This window comes from Brassica napus, chromosome C6, assembly GCF_020379485.1.
Source record: "Brassica napus cultivar Da-Ae chromosome C6, Da-Ae, whole genome shotgun sequence".
In the NCBI taxonomy this organism is placed as follows: Eukaryota; Viridiplantae; Streptophyta; class Magnoliopsida; order Brassicales; family Brassicaceae; genus Brassica; species Brassica napus.
The window spans coordinates 18,224,896-18,247,902 of record NC_063449.1 but is presented as its reverse complement, the minus strand read 5'-3'; the positions used below and the strand labels follow the sequence as shown (position 1 = coordinate 18,247,902).

Here is a 23,007-nt window from a genome sequence, read left to right as displayed (position 1 = left end):
AAAAAAACACAATTAGTAGAAAATTTATATTAAAGATTAAAAATATAAGTAAAAAATTAGAATACTTACCGCAAACTGACGAAACCACAGAACCTGCTTGTCGGTTGGGAAGTGAGTGAAAGTCGGATGTCCACTGTCGAGGGCCGAGTACATCATACGGTTGATCCATGCGCTGATCCCGTTCCCGGATCGGTTGAACCTTATTAAAAGAACAAACGGTTAATAATGAATCCAAATTTAAAGAAAAAAAATATTTAATTACTATGTTTGACTCCGTCCATGTTGATACGGAGTGAGATACGGAAGATGGTCACGACCGGGCTGTTGAACCAACTCCGCAACCCTCATCACTCCCGGAGGACCCGGAGGAACAGGAGCAGATGCAGCAGCGGGAGCGAAAGGAGCATGAGCGGGTGCAGCAGAGGGAGATGTATGGTTGGAGCTGTGGGGCGAAGGAGAATCCTGAAAATGGCTGGAATCCCGAGACTGGCTCCCCGTACCACCACGACCACGACGCTGTCGAGGCCGGGTCTGATCATCATGAGACCTGTAAATTAAAAAAATATATTTAATAAATACAGAAATATATAAATTAATTTTTTTTATTAAAAAAAATCCCAAATAATTTAATCACAGAAAAAGATTTATATATATTAAATTTTTTTTAATAAATATATAAAAATAGTTCTAATAAACAAAAAATAGTTTTAATAAATAAAAATTGTTTAATAATTACAAAAAAATAGTTTTAATAATATATATATGAAAAGTATTTTTAAATCCCAAATAATAGATATTTAAAATGTTTTGTAAAATCCAAAAAATCGAATTTATATAGAAATTTTTTTTTGTAAAATTTAAAAAATCGAATTTATATAGAAAAATCGTTTTGTAAAATACAAAAATCGATTTTATATACAAAAATCGATTTTATAAATACAAAAAATAAAAAAATTATAAAAAAATTCTAAATCAATTCAACAAAACAAATTATTCAACCAAATCACAATTCTAAACCTATTATACAACCAAATCACAATCCTAACCAATCACCCTAACAAAAATCTATCAAAACTACACAAAAACTTAACAAATAGAACCTAAGAGAGTGGGATAGGGTCCTTACATGATTTGTGTAAGAGAAGAGGGAGATCGCCAGAGATATCGTCGGATTTCAGGGGGAAATCGCCGGAGAGAAAGAGAGGAGTGGCGCAGAGGAAGAAGAGAGAAATGGGGAAGAAGAAGGGGCTTGCGGTTATAAAACCTAGGGTCCGACGGACATTATCCGTCGGAATTCTAATTTCAATTTTCACAAAATATTTGCCCGGTAAAATGAAAATATTCCGAGGAAATTCCGACAGATAGTAAAATATCCGTCGGAATTTCCTCGGAATATTCCGAGGAAATACCGAGGAACAAGTGTTTGGGGTTTCAAAACATCAATTTTTTTTGCCGTATTTCATTTCTTATACAATTGTAATGCATACCATTGAGGATTCTTTGTATACATGAGCATAAACCATGAAATAACAAATTTCAAAACTAATTGAAAGTATTCCCTTTACCGTTCATTAAAAGGTATAAGTGTTTCTCTTATGTTGCGAGATTTCGTTCATACAATCGGAAAAGTGTTAATTATACGGTAAGGAACAAATTTTTGACTTCATAATGAACGTAAGACACTTAATAAGGGTTATATAGGTGTTATTCAAACGGCAAAACGTTGTTTTCGGTTTAAAAACGTAATTTTTAAAAAAAAAACAAATCGATCGATTACTAAGATGGACCGGGCCGTAAGATTGTGATCGATCGATGAGAGTATCCCATCGATCGATCGAGAATCTGAATTGTTCCTCGGAATGCCCTCGGAAAATCTTGTATGTTTTTTTTAAAAACGCATCGATCGATGCGTTTTTGAACAAAAACAAATCGATCGATTACTAAGATGGACCGGGCCGTAAGATTGTGATCGATCGATGAGAGTATTCCATCGATCGATCGAGAATCTGAATTGATAAAATATATTTTAATTTGTTTAAAGCACTCACATAAGTAAACATCCATCCAGTAAATTCTCTCTGCTTCATTTCTTCTAGTTCGTCCTCTGTGGCGTATCTATACTCGAACCGCTTTTCTGCCATGAAAATCCTGTATATGATGACAATAATGTAATTAATTAAGATTTAAATTTCAACTTGTTAAAATAAAAATTTGTAAGCTCATTTATTTACCTCTCATATTGAAGAACGTCTTCGCAGTTGGTGAGCAAATATGTTTGCAAATGACTGCGCTCCTGCTCAGTAAGTCGACGGTCCTTTGGTTTTCCGCTAAGTCGTCCAACGTCTGTGAAAATGTCTGGAACCGTAACATGATATGTTGCCCGTTCGCCTCTATCATCATGCCGAGCAGGTCTTCTGTTTTTGGTCTGAACTTCTGCTGGAAAGTAGTACTCGGCAAAGTTTGAAGTTTCTTCATTGATCATCTGTGCGACTATAGAACCTCCCACCCTACTTAAATTTTTCACCATCTTCTTCAAATGGAACATATACCGCTCATACAGATACATCCATCTATACTGCACAGGACCACCAAGTTCCAATTCTCTTGCCAGGTGAATAACAAGATGCTCCATAACATCAAAAAATGAGGGAGGAAATATCTTCTCAAGGTTGCACTGAATCACGGCTATGTTAGTCTTCAAATTTTCAATACCTTCAAGAGTCACTGATCTCGTGCATAAATCGCGGAAGAAACCACTTATCCCTGCAATTGCTTCATGAACATTTCGTGGTAATAGTTCCTTGAAGGCGAACGGAAGGAGGCGCTGCATCATTACATGGCAATCGTGGCTTTTCAAGCTAGTAAACTTTCCTTCCTTTCTGTCGATACAGTTACGCAAATTTGATGCGTAACCGTCTGGAAATTCCACATCGTTTGAAATCCAATCAAAGAACGCATCTTTTCCCGCTGCATCAAGTCGGTATATGGAAAAAGGAGCCCTACCATTCTCATCAACATGAAGTTCTGAACGAGCACATATATCGACTAAATCCAGTCTTGACTTCAAATTATCCTTTGTTTTACCTTGAACATTAAGGATCGTGTTCATGAGATTGTCAAAAAAGTTCTTCTCAATATGCATGACATCTAAATTATGCCTTAGCAGATGATCCTCCCAGTATGGCAGATCCCAGAAAATACTTTTTTGTGCCAGTTATGTAGTTCTCCAACAGCATCTACCGGAAAACGCTCATGTCCACCGACTTCTGGCGTCCTTTCTGCACCAAAATCTCTTAGTTGTATCTTCAAATCTTTCCCACAAATTTCCGGAGGTGGACTGTCAAACACCCTCTTGTTCTTCGTAAAGAAATTCCTACTCCTACGATATGGATGATCAGGTGGTAGGAATCTCTTGTGACAGTCAAACCAATAAGTTTTCCTTCCGTGCTTTAGTTGGAAAGCATCAGTGTTATCTTGACAATATGGACATGATAGCCTTCCATGCGTTGTCCATCCAGACAACATACCATATGCTGGAAAATCACTTATTGTTCACATTAGTACTGCCCGCATTTGAAAGTTTTCTTTACACGAAACATCGTATGTTTCAGCACCTTGAGCCCATAGTTGTTGCAACTCATATATTAGTGGCTGAAGAAACACATCAAGTGATCTCTTAGGATGCTCTGGTCCGGGAACGAGAATCGAGAGAAACAAAAACTCTCGTCGCAAGCACAAGTTTGGGGGGAGGTTGTATGGTGTAAGAATGACGGGCCATAGAGAATACTGTCTTCCACTCTTGCCAAACGGACTGAAACCATCAATACATAATCCAAGGTAGACATTTATTCTCTCATACGCAAAGTCGGGATACTTTGATTGGAAATGCTTCCACGCTTTTGCATCTGAAGAATGTCTGATCTCACCATCTGTTGAGTGCTCCGCATGCCATCTCATTGGTTGCGCTGTGCGTTCAGACAGATACAACCTCTGCAACCTTTCCGTCAAAGGTAAATACCACATCCTTTTATATGGCACTGGAACTCTTCCACTCGTATCTTTATAACGAGGCTTTCCAAAAAATTTGCATGTAACCCGCTGTTCATCCGCCCTCCAATAAATCATGCAGTTGTCGCTGCATAAATCTATTACCTGATACGATAAACCAAGACAAGCTACGAGTTTCTGAACCTCGTAGTATGAACCAGGAGCTACATTATCCTCGGGTAGAATACCTTTTACAAAATCAGCAATCGCATCCACACAGTCTTCAGCCAAATTATAATCTGTTTTAATGCCCATCAATCTTGTAGCAGATGATAAAGCTGAATGACCATCTCTGCAACCTTCGTACAATGGTTGCTTTCCAGCATCCAACATATCATAAAATCTCCTAGCTTCTGCATTGGGTAAATCTTTCCCTCTAAAATGATCATTTACCATCTGCTCAGTACCTACACCATAATCTACATCCGTTTTAATTGGTTCTTCTAATCTAACCGCTGGCTGAGGTTCACTAGTACTACCATGTTCATAATCAGTTTCCCCATGATGATACCAAATTTTGTAACTTCGTGTAAACCCACTCAAATATAGATGAGTCCAAACATCCCACTCTTTAATAACCTTTCTATTTTTACAATTAGAGGAAGGACATCTTAACATACCTGTTTTTGCTTCCGGTTGTCGGTGAACTAACCCCATGAATTCGGTTATACCTCGTTGGTATTCTTCCGTAAGCAATCTCGTGTTCGGATCCAAATGAGGTCGATCGATCCAAGAACGAAAATAATTTGAAGAAGACATATTTTTTATGAATCAAATTCGTGTGTAAATAGAGTAAGAGGGAGGATGAAGATATGGAGTGAATGAAGAGGAAGAGGAGTGCTTGTATTTATAGTTTAAATCCTGCCGACATACCGAGGAAATTCCGACGGAATTCCGACGGAAAAAACTAGTTCGTCAGAACTTCCTCGGAATTTTGTAAAATCCCCCAACGGCTCTCCAACGGCTATAATATTTCCTCGGAATTCATCGGTTTTTTCCGAGGAAACCCAATTTTGTGTTTCCTCGGAATTTCCTCGGAAATTCCTCGGTATATTCCGAGGATTTCATTTTCCGTCGGAATGTCCGTCAGAATATCGCTGTTTTCTTGTAGTGAAGACCATATGTGGGAGCCAGAAACAGTCCCGAGCTTGCTATATATCCGGATTTCAGAAAATGCCTCGGCGAGAGGAGAATATTTCGCTCGCCCGCGGCCTCATTGTGAGAGATCCCGATAAAAATCTCTCAAGCATTGTCGCCCTGGGAAAAAAAATTCCGGAAAAAGGCGTCAATATCGGAAACGACCTGTCTCCTGAAATCAGACACGATCTGTTATCTTTCCTCAAGCAAAACGTCAAAACATTCGCATGGTCTGCAGCGGACATGCCCGGGATCGACATTAATATTACTTACCACGACTTAAACGCCGATCCGACGTTTAAACCTATCAAAAAGAAACGAAGAAAATTGGGACTTGAGCGAGCTAAGGCCGTAAACGACGAAGTCGACAAGCTTCTAAACATTGGTTCTACTTGCGAAGTCCAATACCCCGACTGGCTCGCAGAACCGGTCGTAGTGAAAAATAAAAACGAAAAGTGGAGAGTTTGCATCGATTTCACGGATCTTAACAAAGCTTGTCCAAAAGATAGCTTTCCGTTACAACACATCGATCGACTGGTAGAAGCCACAGCTGGACACGAACTGCTTTCCTTCATGGATGCATTTTCTGGCTATAACCAGATCCTCATGAACCCCGACGATAAAGAAAAACAAGCCTCATCACCGAGCGCGGGACATACTGCTATAAAGTAATGCCCTTCGGGTTAAAGAACGCTGGGGCTACTTATCAAAGACTAGTAAACAAGATGTTCTCCAAACAACTCGGAAGAACGATGGAAGTTTACACAGATGACATGCTAGTAAAATCATCGAGAGCCAGCGACCACGTTCTTCGGCTCTAGGAATGCTTTAACATCCTCAACAAGTTCGGAATGAAGTTGAATCCGATGTAATGTACCTTCGGAATAACCTCCGAAGAATTCCTCGGATACCTCGTGACCGAAAGAGGAATCGAAGCCAATCCAAAACAGATCGCGGCGCTCATCGACACCTTACCCCCGAGGTCAGTCCGAGAAGTACAGCGCCTCACCGGCAAAATAACTGTGCTAAACCGCTTTATCTCCAGATCAACCGAAAGATGTCTTCCATTCTACAAACTGTTGAAAGGAAACAAAAAGTTTGATTGGAACGAAGAATGTGATTCCGCCCTAAAAGAACTTAAAGCATACATAAGCGAGACCCCTATACTCTCGAAACCAATCGTGGGGGAAACCCTTTTCCTATACGTCGCAGCCTCCGAACACGCAGTAAGCGGAGTGCTGATCCACGAAAAAAACGGAGAACAGAGACCAATATATTATGTAAGCAGGTCATTGGTGGACGCTGAGACAAGATACCCCGTAATGGAGAAACTAGTGTTAGCGGTCGTAACCGCTGCTCGAAAACTAGCGCCTTCAGCGACTCACAATTGGTCACAAGCCAATTTCATGGAGAATATGGAGCAAAGAATGAAAGAATGGAATCATACCTCGCAGTTCTCCGAGAAATCGCTCAGTAGTTCGACAAATTTGAGCTGACAAAAATACCAAGAGGGGACAACACTTCAGCCGCGCTAGCTTCAACTTTGAATCCAGCAGTAAGAAGGGTAATACCTGTAGAAGGGATAGAAAAACCCAGCATAAACCTCTCGTGCAAGGAAGTCAATCTTCAAGGGAACAATCCTCCTCATATCGACGCAATCATAACACGAAGTAAATCCCAAAGAACGACCAAAAGTCGTAACAACGAAACCGACAGCGAGCTCGACGATCGACAATCCCCTAGAGAGCCACCCGTTAGGACTAGGAGAACAGCGACCCCCGCGACTCTTTCCGAGGAGCCCGATCATGAAACTAACAACGAAGCGCATGAAGCTTTTAACAAGGAAATCGAAGCCAGAACCAACTGGAAAATCCCGATATATAATAACATAAAAGACGGCGAGCTCCCCGGAGAAAGATGGGAAGCCCAAAAAATAAAAGCCCGAAGCTCGCGCTATTACATTATAGAAGAAACACTATATAAACGAAGCATAAACGAACCCTACTTGCTGAGCGTATCGCTCAAGGACGCCTTCGCAATCTTAAAGCAAACCCACGATGGATCATGCATGAGTCACTTCGGTGGGCTATCATTCGAAATCATGATAAAAATTTGGCTATTTCTGGCCGACGATCGCCGACGACAGCGAACAATTCGCACTAAAGTGCTACAAATGTCAACGACATGCACCGATGATACACCAACCAACACAGAAACTGTCCACGATATCATCTCCATACCCCTTCATGAAATGGTCCATGGATATAGTAGGACCTCTAGTGTCTTCGGGAGCGGCTCAACTGCGAATCCTTCTAGTATTAACACGCTGCCACGGTAACAAACTTCATTTGGAAAAACGTCATATGTCGGCAAGGTTTACCATACAAAATAGTAACTGACAACGGACCACAGTTCATCTCGAAAATATTCATGGAATTCTGCAACAAATGAAAAATCAAGATTAAGGCCGCAAGCCCCCGATACCCAAAGTGTAACGGACACGCCGAAGCCGCAAACAATACCATAATGAAAAATCTCAAGAAAAGACTCGACCTCAAAAAAGAAAGGTGGAGCGAAGAACTGCACGGTGTTCTCTGGGCTTGTCGAACGACTCCTCACACGGCAACCCAAGGAACTCCATTCTCACTATCTTACGGAGGCAAGGCCGTAATCCCTGCAGAAATCGAGGCCCCAAGCAACGATGCAGGGTGTGCCCAGAAGACACCAAGCGCAACGAAGAACTGCTGATCGATCAATTAGTCATGATTGAAGAGCGACGAGAAAAAACAGCAATACGCGTACAAAATTACCAACAAGCCGCGTCACGTTACTATGACTCTAATGTAAGAAACCATGCCTTTTCCATCGGCGGCCTAGTCCTTTAGAAAGTATTCGACGGAACAAAGGAGCCAAAAGCAGGAAAACTAGGAACAAGATGGGAGGGACCGTACAAAGTTACCAAAGAGATCCTAGCCGGAGTCTATGAGCTAGAGAAATACAAAACTGGCCCCCCTGAAATGAGACCCTGGAACGTGTACAACTTAAAAAAAATACTACAAATAGTAACAGCCCGAACTCGACCAAGTCGATCAAGCATCGAGCTGGGAGGCTACCGACATCAACAACTCGTTAAACAAAATATAGAACTATGAATAGGCTTGATCCCTCGAAAGGGGTACGTAGGCAGCTCGACATCGAGCGCAGCCCAAACAACTGAACAAATCTCTCACTTTTATGTAGGTGACTCGACCCCGAGTACAACTCAAACTAACAACTACATTCGTTGGCCTCATAAAGGCCCACAAAGCAGACTCCTGATCAGTTTCTGCTCTTTACTCACAAAAATACTCACAACTGATAAAACATAAAATGTTAAGCACCAAACCGATTATAAAAGGTACCTACTCAATAATCCGTTGAAAATATATATATGTTTTCAACAACATCACAAAAAAAAAAATAATATATTATACAAACAGACAAAACAGATAATCATTCATCATCCTATCCCACATCATGGTTAATACGATCAAGGGAAGGGTTAGACACAGTGGCCGTACCATAGTCAATATCGAACTCGATCTCCTTATCTTTAAGACGCGCCAGCTCCTCATCTATCTCAAAACCTCCTTCTTTGTACTCCTACAAAGCCTATATGCGATCTCTCACCTCTTGCAAGCGAATCTTTGCGGCCGTCTCTTCTTTCTTCTTCAGTAACTTGGCCCTTACCGAACCTAACATCACGTCGTACTCTTAAATAAGGGCCTGACGAGCACGACGACATGCCCTACGAACCGCCACCTCACGACCGTCGATTTCTCTCTTTCATTTCCCCCACATCGACATGAGATCCCCCTCGAGGCCAACCTTCTCTTAATCAGAAAGAATCAACTTGCCGTTCAATTCCTCGACCTCCTCGGTACGCCGCTGATCTCTTACCTGCGCCGCCTCCAAATCAGCTCGAAGCCGCTGAATCATGAGCAAGTGCTCCTTGACCTTCTCCCTGCTCGGAAAGTTGGTCAAACGCATCTCCATCAGAGCAGCATATTTGTTACTCGCCTCCATAGCCTAAGTCAAAACAAATCCTCGATTAGAAATCATAAAAACCAGAGACACGACGCAAAGCCACTTACCCTAGCGTTCGCAACTGCCACCCTAACGTATGTGTCGCGCTCGACCATCTCATCTAGCGGAGGAAGCTCGAAGTTCCTCAGTCTTAGCTTGCGCCAAATGGAGGCAAGCCGTTTGGGATCCTCGAGGATCGGAACCTCCTTATCATAGAAAAAAGCCAAAGTGGACTTCCCCTCCACCTCCAAGGCCGCTTGGGCAGGACCCATCCTAGAAGTACCTTCTCCAGAAACTCGCCTCTGCGAAGGAATCCCTGGAACAGAAGAGCTTAAGCTCGCAGAAACTACCCTCTCGAATACTTGATGCCGACCTCGATGAACCGATAGATCGACTTTCGTTCTTCGAGGTTGATCTCTGATGGAACCAGCCGAAGCTTCCGCACCTACTTGATCTCCAATAGCGGGAATAGCGATTGACAACGGGTCGACCATTATCCCAGTAGACCGCCCTTGCGGCCTAAAAACGAAGAATCGTTCCGCAAGGAGTCTTTCGAGCCCCCTCTAGTGGGTCGACCTCGGAAGAAGCGTCGGGGTCGTCCGAGTCCCTCACCCCTGAAGAAGCATATGAATGAGAACACCAAGAACCAATAGCGTCAAAAATAATAACAATAAACCCACTCTTGATCTGTCAGATTTTTCTCGGATGAACCGGAGCCGCCAGTCCAACAGGGGCAGCGCGATTCTGACCAGGAGGAAGGGCGTAGGCCGCTCGGATACGTTCCGCATTGAAAGCTAGCCATCGAGGACGGCCACGACGCAGCACCTCGATTATCCCTCAAAGTTCAGGGGAGATCAGAGCACACCCAAAAAGATCTAAGAAAAGAAAAGACTCTTTTCAAAAAAAAAAAAAAAATAACAAACAACTGAAGAACGATAAAGCAAAACGCACCTACCTCATCGGGAAATTCCCGAGGAATTCGGTCGAAATCAAAATCTCCGACCGACGCCGCATCCACCTTAAATACAAAGAATTTTTCTCTCAACCGGTCATCTCGGTTAGGGATACCGTCGACGATAGTACGACCAGGGCAAGGAGAGAGAAGCATCGTACCCGAAAAGCCTTGATTTTTCTTGATAATACACAACTGCTTCAACTCCTCCAAGTCGAACTTGAGACCCTCCTCTCTAGCACGAATCCACAAGGTCAAATAATGACGAAAGAAATTAGGGCACATTTGGGTAAAAGCCATTCCCAACTCGGCGAGTGCCTCGAGAATGAAAAGAGGAAGAGGGAATGATAAGCCGCAGTCTTTGAAATGCGACATGTAAGCTCCGTTGTACCCATGCCTCACGTTCTCCGGAGTCTCACCGGTAGCCGGAAGCGAAATGCTAACAGCATAATCGACCCCCCAGAGCTCGTAGATTTCGTCGATATTTTCTCCTTTAAGAATCGTTGGAAGATGGGGACCCGAATTTCTCGTTTGCCATGAGGAATTATAGAAGGAGAATAGCAACGAAAAAGAGAAGTAAAGTGAAAAGCACCGGAGTACTGGTTGTCGTAATGAAGAAGATGACCCGCTTTGGACATAAAATATATGTAAAATAAACGGTTCTCATCCAACCACGAATCATCGATCTTAGCCACACAATTCGAAAAGTGGCCAACAAGCCTACTCAGATCGATACACTGTATCATGGCGCCCCACTCCCCGATACTCACAACAACTTCGGAACGATAACCGACTCTTCGCCATTTTAGATTCCCAAACCATCACTAAAAGGGCTGGGGGACAAATGTTGGACCCAAAATTGGTCCATCCGAGCTTAATAATGGGCCAGGAAAGGCTGAACAGAAGAAGGGACCAGGAGAGAGGAAATGGGATTCGAGCAGAAGAAGGATGGAAACCGTCATGCGGTCCGTCGCAGAGATAGGGCCCAACTAAAGTAGAACATCCCTAACAGACCGATATCGACGTCCGAAGATCCTGGAGAAGTCGAGAGTAACCCAAGATCGATCGACTATAAGAAGAGAATGCCGGGAACAAAGAAAAGGGGACGGAGAAAACCCTAGAGAGAGCAACACATACACATCGACCTCATTTTCACCTCGCTTTAAGTCTTTTCTCTTATCGATCTCGTTTGCAACTTCAGATCTCGTTTCTCTTATTGTATTCAATCTTATTCATCAATAAAATCCATCTTTGCCTACTGGAATCTGATTACATCGTTGTGTTCTAAAAATATTTTTGCCCACATCATCTTTTCTTCCCCAGATTAAACTTTCAATCATTACAAAATACTTAGAGTAGATTTTAGGATCTACAAATGTTACTAAACTGAAATGTTACTTCCACTTTATTTTTTTTGCTACGAGACCAATCTTTAGGTCAAACGTTGTAAAGCTAACACTTAATTTTAATGGTAACCAAGTGGTAGTATAGTAGTAATCTCTTGGGATTTTGTGTATAACTATATCAATCCACCCCTGACATTAGTCAGAAGACATTCTAAATTCGGGTCAGATAGTATTGTACCTCGTCCACTCTTGTACCCCGTCCACTCTGTAGCACAATATCAACAAAAAAAAAATTAATGGTATATACAATTTAGAGAAAAATAAAAGTTGTGTGCCAATAAATCCGGCTCATTTAGTATTTGGTTAATAGTATATATTATCTCCATATGATAGTGCACAAAAAACAAATTCTCTCCGTGTGATAAATAGTGTTACTTTGCCATTTTTTACATATATTAAAAAAAAAAAAATGATATGTTCTTTATAATTATAGGTGACTGTCCACGAATTCAGAGATATAAATATTGTGTGAAAATATATAATATGCAATGCCATAAATTTTGAATAATAATAATAAAATTAAGAAAAAAAAGATAATTTTTAACTCAAAATAGTTTGAAAATCTAAAATTTAAGTATTGTATTTTTAGAAACATTTGATTTTTAGTGATAATTTAACAATATTAATCTAAGGCGCTAAAAATTATTTTACATGATTTCGATGAAATGATTAACAAACTCATGATCAGCGAACCAAAAAATATCTATTTTAAAAATTTTATACATTCTCTTCGGCCTCTTCTTATTTCTCTTATTATCATTTTTCATTTTTATTACATTTAACATGCATTGCTAAGGTCTGCCTATTTTTCTAGAATATTTTTTTGATACATATGTTGTTAAAACTTCAAATTATAACAATTTTTAACATAGTTGAAAATACCTATTGTTACCTTTGTTGCTGTCAAAGCTTTGAAACAGTACACTAAAGTGCCAATTTTAACCTGAAATAAACAATTAAGAGATTATTAAAAGAGAATAAGGGGAAACCAAATCTTAACTAAGAGTGATCATAAACTTGTATGGAATTTATTGGATTCAGTAGAAGATCTCAATAGAAAGAGAAAAACTCAAAGTACAAAACAATGGAGATTAAGAAAGACAGACGAGGAAGAGACAAATAAAATAGAATCTAAAATAAAAAGTTTAAAATTATATATGGAAGAAAAACAGTTTCAAATCGTGGTCTCTGTCTTTGAAGATTTTTGTTTTATGAGAAATTTGTTATCAACGTTATTTGTTTTTTTTTTTAAGTTTTTTCAAGTGTCAAATTTTGATTTTCTAGCTGACTTGTGGTTTAGCTAATAAAGAATGTGTGGATTTTATTAGATTCTAATAGTTATACCCTTTATATTAATCCTGGACCATTATAACATGTTTTCGTAACTACGTGCTATCACTAAGATTATTTTTAGAATCCTTAGAAAAATAAGTTGGTCCATACAAATATATATTATATTTTTTTATTAAACTAACTATCAAATCTCTTACTTACTAATCCAGAAGCATTTTTAAGAACAAACCTTGTTTTGGTAGATTAATAACAATTTTGCCATTATTGTTGATGTGGCAAGCTCAAAGCCCTCTTCATCTAACTAAACTAATATACCTTTAATTACTAGGATATTTACAACTAATGTCATTGGTAAGTACCATACATATTATACATTTTTTCATAATGTAAACGACAGTACAGGGTTCAAATAAAACGACAATAAAATATAGGGTGAATTTTTGAAATAACCAAGTTTGGGAAATAAATTATGTGTAGAGCACTGATTTTGACATAATGTATTATCTAATAATTGTGCTTCATTTCCACCGGTTTTACCCTTGATTCATACAAGTTGCCAGTGGCTTAAAGATGTAGAGATGACGTTGACAAAAACCAAGTGTGGCTAATAATTAATGCAAACTCTCAACAACAAAAGGAAAATAATACAGCCATATCACATACATAATAACCACTAACATTTCATTAATTCTACTTTTTTTTTTTTGTCATTGAAATAACTTCCAAAAGTTTGATCCCCAAAGCCAATGCTCTGAGGGAAACAAAGAAAAGACAAACAAATATAAAAAACATACAACAGTAGGTGCTTAAATGAAAGAAAAAAAACCTAAAGAGAGAAATGAGTTTTTGAAGATATAAATGGCTTCATACTCCATTAGGTGAAGCCATTGCAGGCTCATCTGCAATATTTAGAGTAAGAGGAGACATCATCAACAAGAATGATATCAGTAAGCCAACTTGGACCTCCACGAGCTACATAGGATTGAACTCGTCCATTCTTATACTACAGCGATCTCAGTTGCTACTCTATTTGCAGCCACAGTCACTACTTCACCACATTAGTGTTGGAAGCATTTCAGTGCTTGCCGAGTACGCTTAATAGTATTGGACAGCCCAAGAAACCAATGCGGATTGTTCAGGACAGCCCACTGAACCATTTACCATGAAGGTATAGACGGACACAATAGATTAGAAACTAAAGATTCCACGCACACCAATAGGGGCTATGGTAAAGATAAATTTCCAAAGAAAATAAGCACACCAATAAGAACACCGTCGATCTTCCGCTCCGGTATAAGTTTAACCAGGCACCCGACCGTTGAACTTCCAATCCGGAACACAACCAGATCCGTTGCAAAACACTCAAACCAAAATCACTGAAAAGGAGGTTGAGTTCACACAACAACCACAACAAATACCACCGAACTCCTGTAACTGTTATCACCACCACCACTGCTCCTTTATATGAAGTGAAACTCCATTACAGAAACGTATGGGAGAGTGAAGAAGAGCCACCAGAACCTTCAAAAGCCCGCTCAGAAACACACGGAAGAACAACCCGTCACAACTGACGAAAAGATCTAAAAAAACAATAAATCTAAGCAACAAAAAAGAGCAAATTGATGAAAAAGCTGAAAGAGAAAAGAGAGATCTCCCCTGGCATAAGCGACAAGCGCCACCGGGGGAAAAACGAAGATCAGATCAGAGGGATTTGGGTGTGACGGCTGGAGAGAATTCAACAATATAAGTTTAGGTTGATTTTATGTAATTTAGTTTCAATTTGAGTAAACCCTAAATGGATCACCAAAATAATATAGAATATTAATTATACTTCAACCTTAAATCTAGATACTAAAACTTATCTCAATCTGAAACTAATCTCTAAATACTAAACCTTAAACCCTAATCAATATACCCCAAATCCAAATATAAACCATAAACTCAAATATAAACCTAAATCTAACTCCAACTTTTAAATACTAAACCCTAAATGGATCACTAAAGCCAAACTCAAATGTAAACTATATTATATATTTATAATTTTAAAATAAAATTAAAATCTGAAAATATATATAATATTTTGTGATATTAAACTATACTATATAAATATGGAAAATATCATACTAAACTCTAATCCCAACCTCTAATTACTAAACTCTAAACCCTAGCCACTAAACCTTAAATCCAGATCTAAGCTATAATATATATTTAAAAGAAAATCAAAATCTTAAATATATAATATTTTATAATATTTTCAAGTACTATGCATACATAGTATGAACATTGTATAAAATAGTATACAAATGTTTATTCTATTTATATTAGTTGAGCATCATATGTAAAATAGTACGAGAAGAAATAAAAGTACTTGTTGATGAAAAAGACGTTCTTGAACTAGACATGACCCTAACATTGTCAAACATTTGATTGAAACTAATTTTATATTAAACCCTAACTTTTGAATACTAAACCCTAAACTGTTATCACTAAACCCAAACCTCAATCCCCGATACTAAACCCTAAATGCTAATCACTAAACCCTAAATCCTAATCACTAAACCCTAAAACCCAAGTATAGACCCTAAACCCAAGTATAGACCCTAAACCCAGATAGAATGGAACAAAAAATATAATATGGTTTACTAAACCCAAACCTCTACTTACTAAATCTAAACCGTATGCATGAACCTATAAACTCAAATACAATCTATAAATTATTTCCCAATATTGGACACTTGAAAGCACATTTTCTTGGTTAGCATGTTACATATTTTCTATTTCATATAGTCTAAGTAGTATAGTACACGAATGTTTAAAATAATCAAAAAAATTCAATGGTGTATCTATAGTATGAAATGCAAATAGTAAATCTTCTTCACCCACAAAAATACAACAATACAAGACACACAATTAATTATTAAAGCTAAACCCTAACTAAGGAAGCATAAACCCAAATAGTATATATATATAATATGGTTTACTATACCCAAACTTTTACTTTGTAAATTTAAACCCAAGATAGGAACCTATAAACCCAAATGCAATCTATAAATTTTTTTCCAATATTGGACACTTGAAGGCATATTTTGAATATTAAACCCTAAACTGCTATCACTAAACCCAAACCTTAACCACACACCTTCCAAATACTAAACTTTAAACTCTAATCACTAAACCCTAAACCCAAGTATAGCCCCTAAACCCAAACAGAATGGAATAAAATAAATAGTATAGTACACATTGGTGAACAAAATAGAACACTCTTTATTAATCGTCAGATGAAACGATACATGTTCACTAAACTTAAATCCCAACCCCGCCCTTCTAAATACTAAACCCTAAATCCTAATCACTAAACCCTAAACCCAAGTATAAACCCTAAACCCAAATATAAACCATAAACCCTAAACTCTAAACCCAAATCTCAAAATCTAATACTGGCCTCAAACTCACCCCTATTACTCTAAATACTAAACCCTAATCACTAATTACTAAACCATAAACTCAAATATAAACTCTAAATCCAAATATCAAAATCTAAAATAATACATAATATTATGTAATATTAATTTATACTATATAAATATTATTTATAGTTGAGAAATGTAGTATAGTACCTTAATATAAGAGTTTATTTGTCATCTATCCAAAATTGGTTATAATCATTACACTTAAACCAATATAGTATGAATTTCATATTACAATCAATTACAAAAAATGACATAGAAGAAAGCTATCAAATTTGTAAATATGAAGATGATTACATTTTTAAGGGATTGTTTAGATATATATCTCAAATAGTATAGTAACTTTACATAAATAACTACACTAAAGAATATATACTATACTATTCATTTCCCGAATATAGTGTAGACGATAAGTTCATCTTCTTCAATTCTTCTTCTGTCAAACATGTTGATACACCTTCACTTCGTTCACCGTCGTTTTTCTTCACTACCATATAGAGATCATCTTCATCTCTTTTCCTTTTTTCCGACACGGCGACGCTTTTACCGGTCCGCCGTCATTATTCTTCACCATTGGATCACTAAAACAAAAAAGAAACGAAAACAAAGTATGAAACCAAAAGCATGATGTGAGAATCAATGATTTAAGAGAAAGAGGAAAAGAAATGAAAGAGTTGTCATGTTTGCTCACCGTATACGTTTTCATCGTTGTTCTTTGTTCTTCTCATGAGAAGAAATTCAGTTCAAGAAGATGTATGCATAATAAAAGACCACGTTCATCTTCATCTTCATGAAAGCTATCTAATTATCTTGAGAGGTGAGAGTGAATACAACGTGGCCATATATTTTACTTGTTACATTAATTAATTATTTATTTAATTTTTTTGGTAGTAGGTTTCACCGGTTAAATATGGGGGCAATATGGCAATAATGTATATTATGTACATGGTATATAGATAAATTAGGTCTTTTAGATAGTAGGTGAATTATAATTTGTTCGAAGGTTATACAGCCCAATTTCCCTAAAATTTATCGGATATTACACTACCCATGACAATAACCGGTTGATAAAATTTGTATAGAATAATTCTGCTTGAGATGTTTTACACTTTAATCCAACCCATTGGAAAACCTTGATTTCTTCATCGTCACCTACAAACAAAACCCTAAATTATTTTTAAAACCTTGATTTACCTTGATTTATTCATCATCATTTTCACCACCCCTCTTATAACCGATGAAAGTCTCAGCTAGATTATTAGTAAAAATATTAATTTTTTTTTTAAAAAATCAAAAATAATTAAAAAAGGAAAATAATGTCACTAACAAAACCTTAAATCATAAATTCTAAACCCTAAATCCTAAAACTAAACTCTAAACCTTAAATCATAAACCCAAACCCTAAACCCTAAATCCTAAACCATAAATCCTAAACCCAAACTTTAGATCATAAACCCAAACTTTATACCCTAAACCGAAATCCTAAACCATAAACCCTAAACGCAAACCCTATATCATGTGGGAACCGAAATTCACACCTTCGATTTCCGTAATCGGAGGAAAGTCAGGAAACCCTAACTTTTCCTGAGGTCCTGGATTCTCTGCGAGAGCCAACGACAAATGACCAAATAAATGCTGAAAATATGAAAGATAACAAAACGAATTTATAGAAAGGGTAGATCTTATTTCGAATCCGCGTAAGAGCGTTGCGATCATTACAAGATATTATAAAAGCTTCGGCCGCAAAAGTTGTCGCAACCTAAAACCTTAAACCTAGTTGAGTCACAGCTCGATAACAGAAGACGAAAAAGATATGAAAATGGTTTTTATTGATTTAGGTCTGAACCTTATGAAAGACTGCCTACGTACCCCTTTCAAGGATCAAGCCGAACATAGTTAAAGAGTGAACCAAGAGATCGAACTGCTTGTGCACATTCGTCTGGTAATCGGGTGCCAGTCATAGAAAAAAGAGCATGTCGAGGATAATGCCTCAAAGTTTCTAAGTGCTGAGAGTTCTTTTTGTGCCTCTCGCCTAAGACTCCTTATATACTCCTCCAAGGTCGGTTTTAGCTTTTCCCTTCCTGCCCTTAAGCCGTCTTAAGTGAAAATGGAGATATTTCATTTTTTCCGATCTTCATGTTTATCCGCGGAAACTTAACATTTTTATGCGGAAACATATTTTTATATTTGTTTTTATAAAATAAAAACATTAACCACCATAGTATCTACGAGCTCATTCTTAAAGAATCGTAAGTGGGCTTGTAGTCGCGTTTTAGACCTCGTTTGGTCGTCTTTCGACATGAAACGTTTGTTACGATTTTCTTTTCGACAAAAACAAGTTCTCGCCGTTTTTATCGTAAAGTTTCAACGGTAACTTTGATCGGAATTATGTGAGAAATGATATGGCTGCGGTACATGGGCGCTAGCTTTGAGGAACATACGAGAATGAACGGATTTGGGTCGTACCCGTTGATCGATGTCCGAGATAGTTCGGTCGCTACTAGCTATTAGGTGATATCATACACCGGCATTAATCTCTCTCTCTCTCGAATTGCCCTTTAATTCAAAACTATACGATGTAGTAAAAGTCATAGCTTCAGCCTTCATGCATGCACTATCTTCTAGCATTTCAATAGAAACCTTTTTATTCAAAAATAAAAAGCTTAGACAAGATATATAGCATTCTCATCTTTATTTTCATATACATTGGTGATTCTAATTAAGTTCAAATAAAGCTTTGAGATTATAAGGCCCAGTAACATTACGCGGACCACTCCAAATCAGCTCTGCGAATTGTCGATGAGCCTTCTCTGTCAAGTGAGCTGAATCGAAAAACAAATAATTGGTAACGTCTTCGCATAGCTCGTAACTTAGTCCCGTTTGGTTGATTCCACAAGTAGGCATTCCTCTCAATGGTCCGCTTCCACAACATGCTTTGTTCCCTTCCTTAAACCCTTCAAAACAAACAAACAGAACTTTTACAATTCTACTAAAGATTTAATCTCTTACATATATATGTAATAACCAGGTTGTTCCAGTTACCGTATTTAGAAGGATTGTTGATTCTATCTAATAAGGAAGTGCGATAGTCGTGAAGGGCATATTTGAATCCGGATAGTTCACGTTGTAGCCGCCTTAAACCATCTGGAAACTTCTTGTTGTGCAAATCTATCAGCTCAGTGACTGGTTTGTTACAAGATCCTATGTTTGCTGTGTCTAATATCGATGCGCCTGGTGCACAATCGTAGGCTCCCACATTCAAGAATCCAAACTTCCTCCCTCCCATTTTATACACTTCCTGAGAACAATATATATCTCATTTTCTAGACCAAAAATAATAAACTTGAGATCAGTTTTCGATTTTAGGTTTACCTCGACCACGGATGTTGTATTACCAATAATCAAATCAACTAATTTCTGTTTGGCATTGAGGTTCACAAGTGAAGAGGTTTGAAATAAGGCATAAAATAAGTCGTTGCCTCCGATATTAAAAAGATAAACAGCTCTTGAGAAAATCCTTTTGGTCTCAGCTTCTCCTAATGCAGATCGCAACCTCCTTTTAACGTTTTTGAAGCTTTTTAACTGCGTTCCCAAATCTATCACCTTTAAAAGAGAGAGAGTACATTAGCCAAACAACTATACCATTAGTTATCAAGTTACAAAAAAAAACTATGTCAATAGTTATGTAATAATATTTTTTTAAATCTCTTATATATTAATTGAAAAATATTCCAACATTAGTTTGTAGACACGTGTCACCATGAAAATGAAATTCAGAATTCTTAGAGAAATAGGTTGGTCGTTCTTAACTTATGTTATACTTTTTATTAAACTAACAATTTATATGAAAATTTAATTCTTATTTTTTTTGTTTCAGACTAAACCAATTTATATGAAAATTTTAATTTGAATTAACTGAACTAATATCAACTTATAATAATTAATATTACTAACCAAAATATCAAAAAATTTAGTTCAATTCGGTAAAAATTGAAAAGGCAAATTAACTAAAACTACTTATCAAATATTTTTTTAACTAAAACCTAACAGTACCAACTTGGATTAATCGATATAACAGACCGACATCCGTTATGTAATAATATCAAGGTTCTAAAAATCGGTCTAGGCGGGGGCCTAGGTGGCAACTCGGTCCGAAAAGATTTTCTTAAAATCCGATTTATACGATTCAAATTGGTTTAAATTATTCTAAATCAGTTTAAAACGGTTTAAATCGATCTAAATTTGTCCAAATATGTTAAATTAAAAAATAATAGTATTACAAATCTACAAATTTGTCTAATTTCTTATGTTTTCTATATCTAATTTTGATAATGCATCACAATAATTTTATAATTAAACTTAAAAACTAAAATAAGTCATATAAATGTATAAAATATATAAAATAAATCAATAATTTGCTAACGCCTAGGCTTCGCCTAGGCCCCGTATAATCCACCTAGTTGCTAGTATTCCATAAAGCGCCTAGCTACCCGCCTAGCGATTTTTAGAACATTGAATAATATTGTTTTTATTACAAAAAATTAATAATATTGTTTTTTTTGAAGAAAAATAATTTTGTTTTTCTTATGTAATAGTTTTATTATAGATTGAAAGAGATGGAAGAGTTAAAAAGAAATGATGATGAAATTTACCTGTCCGGAAAAGGATTCCACCAAAGCTCCGGCACCTGCAGAAGCAAAACTAACTCCATAGGTAAACTGACTGTTACTGTTGCTTGGTTGTAAATTTGGTGGGATCAACGGTAACCACGCCTTCTCAGCTGTCACGTTAGCGACCAGTTAGTTGAATAAAAAAATGAGGTTTAATTGGTTTTTTTTTAAGATATGATTCGTACCGATGAAGTCGGGAATCAAACGTCCATCGGAGACTCTTCCGGTGGGAAACTTGAAAAAGGTTTGACCGTATGGAAAAAAATTGGCTCGGTTGGTTGTATTGATGTAGTTGTTGTTTCCTGGATCGAACAGAGAATCTCCGAACACGAACAAAGCAGCTTGGTTTGTGACGAGTTTGCTATTATTCTCTGTGCAGTTGATTGAGCTTATCGATAAAATTATTGTGTGGACGAACAAGATGATGGAGACTAACCGACACTTCTCCATAATTTGTTATTACAAAAGTGTTTGTTATGTATTCTGTATGTGATATAGCTTGGACTTATTATATATGTCTTTGAAACGTGTATATTCTATCATTCTTTTATCTTTATAAGCGAATTTAAAAAGCCTTTTAAAAGTACAAGATTATTTTTTGATTGACACAAAATTATTATTCAAAATTATAATTGTTATTATTATGTTTTAATTTTTGTATATAATTTATGTTTAAATGTAGATTAACTAAAATATGTAATTAATATTTAATATTAAAAATATAAAATATTTATTTAGGAATAAAAATATTATTATCTTTTAAAATAGTTAATTTTAGTATTATATTTTCTTAAAAATATATTCATATATTAAATTTGATGAATTCATGTTTTCATAATTGTGTTATATTTTAAAATAGTTAAATTATTTATTTTAAATATACATTTGTATATAATACAAATATATAATTATTACCTAAGTTTAATATTATAATTTATAAATAATTGGTATATTAAATAATTTAAATATATTAATTCTTTGATGTAATTATTTAATTCATTTTATGAAATGTGTATATAAAAGTACTATAGAATTTTAAATTTTACTCATTGTACAAATTCAAGTGAAATAATACTCAATTATTATCATATTTCAAAAGTAAATATAAAATAAATAAATAAACTAAATTTTGAATAAATTTGTTTTGATAAAAATATACATTTAAATTTAAAACTTTTTTATTAAATTAATTATTCCTCTTATTTATAGAAAATAAATAAATATTTACATTTTTGGTGTAAAAATAAATGACGAAAATATCTTAATGAAGTTTTAGACTATTAGATTATATTAAAATTTTATCAGAATATTCATAATATGCCACATACAATTAAAATTTATTTACAAATTATTTTTTTAATTAATAGTATAAATAAATTCTTGTTCTTATTGGAAATATGTTACAATGTTCAAATTGCTTTTCTCAAGCATAAATAATTTCCAAAAGGGATGACAAAAAAAAAAGAAAAAATTTAATGCACGACTTTTAAATGAAATGGACATGGCGTCTTGTATATATAGAAAAGTAAGAAATGACCAAGAGAAGTTCAATAGACTTTCTAATTATCCATGCATCTATGTTAGGCATGGCCATTTGGATATCTGATCACGTTCTGATCAAATATTTTGAATTTTCAGATATTTCAATTTAAGGATTTAGTATCTGTTTAGATAACGTTACTAATTGGATCGAGTTCGAATATTTAGACTTCAAGTTTGGTTAAATCGGATTGGGTTCGGATAACCGTTATAATTTTTTTAAAAAAATCTTAAAAGATACCTTCCCAGTATAAGTTGAAAATAAAAATGGAAAAACATTCAAACCAAACATAACCAAAATTACATAGATATGTTTTTATCATGCATAAAATTTGCGCTAACAGTAAGAATGTCAATTGGCGTATTATTTCAACAATATGTATTTGAAAGATAAAGATGATTCACATCTTATTTAATTTTAAATACAATGA

At 36.3% G+C, this 23,007-nt stretch overlaps 1 protein-coding gene across 1 annotated transcript; it reads right to left on the bottom strand.

The window, feature by feature from the left end:
- Window positions 1–18,989: 18,989 nt before the first annotated feature.
- Window positions 18,990–21,541, bottom strand: LOC106418644 (GDSL esterase/lipase 3). Its single transcript, XM_013859388.3, has 5 exons — window positions 21,223–21,541; window positions 21,020–21,147; window positions 19,740–19,970; window positions 19,410–19,665; window positions 18,990–19,321 (listed from the first exon to the last, which is right to left on the bottom strand). Exons 1-5 carry the CDS (start codon window positions 21,485–21,487, stop codon window positions 19,083–19,085), a joined length of 1,119 nt encoding a protein of 372 aa, XP_013714842.1. The 5' UTR covers window positions 21,488–21,541; the 3' UTR covers window positions 18,990–19,082.
- Between the last annotated feature and the right edge of the window lie 1,466 nt (window positions 21,542–23,007).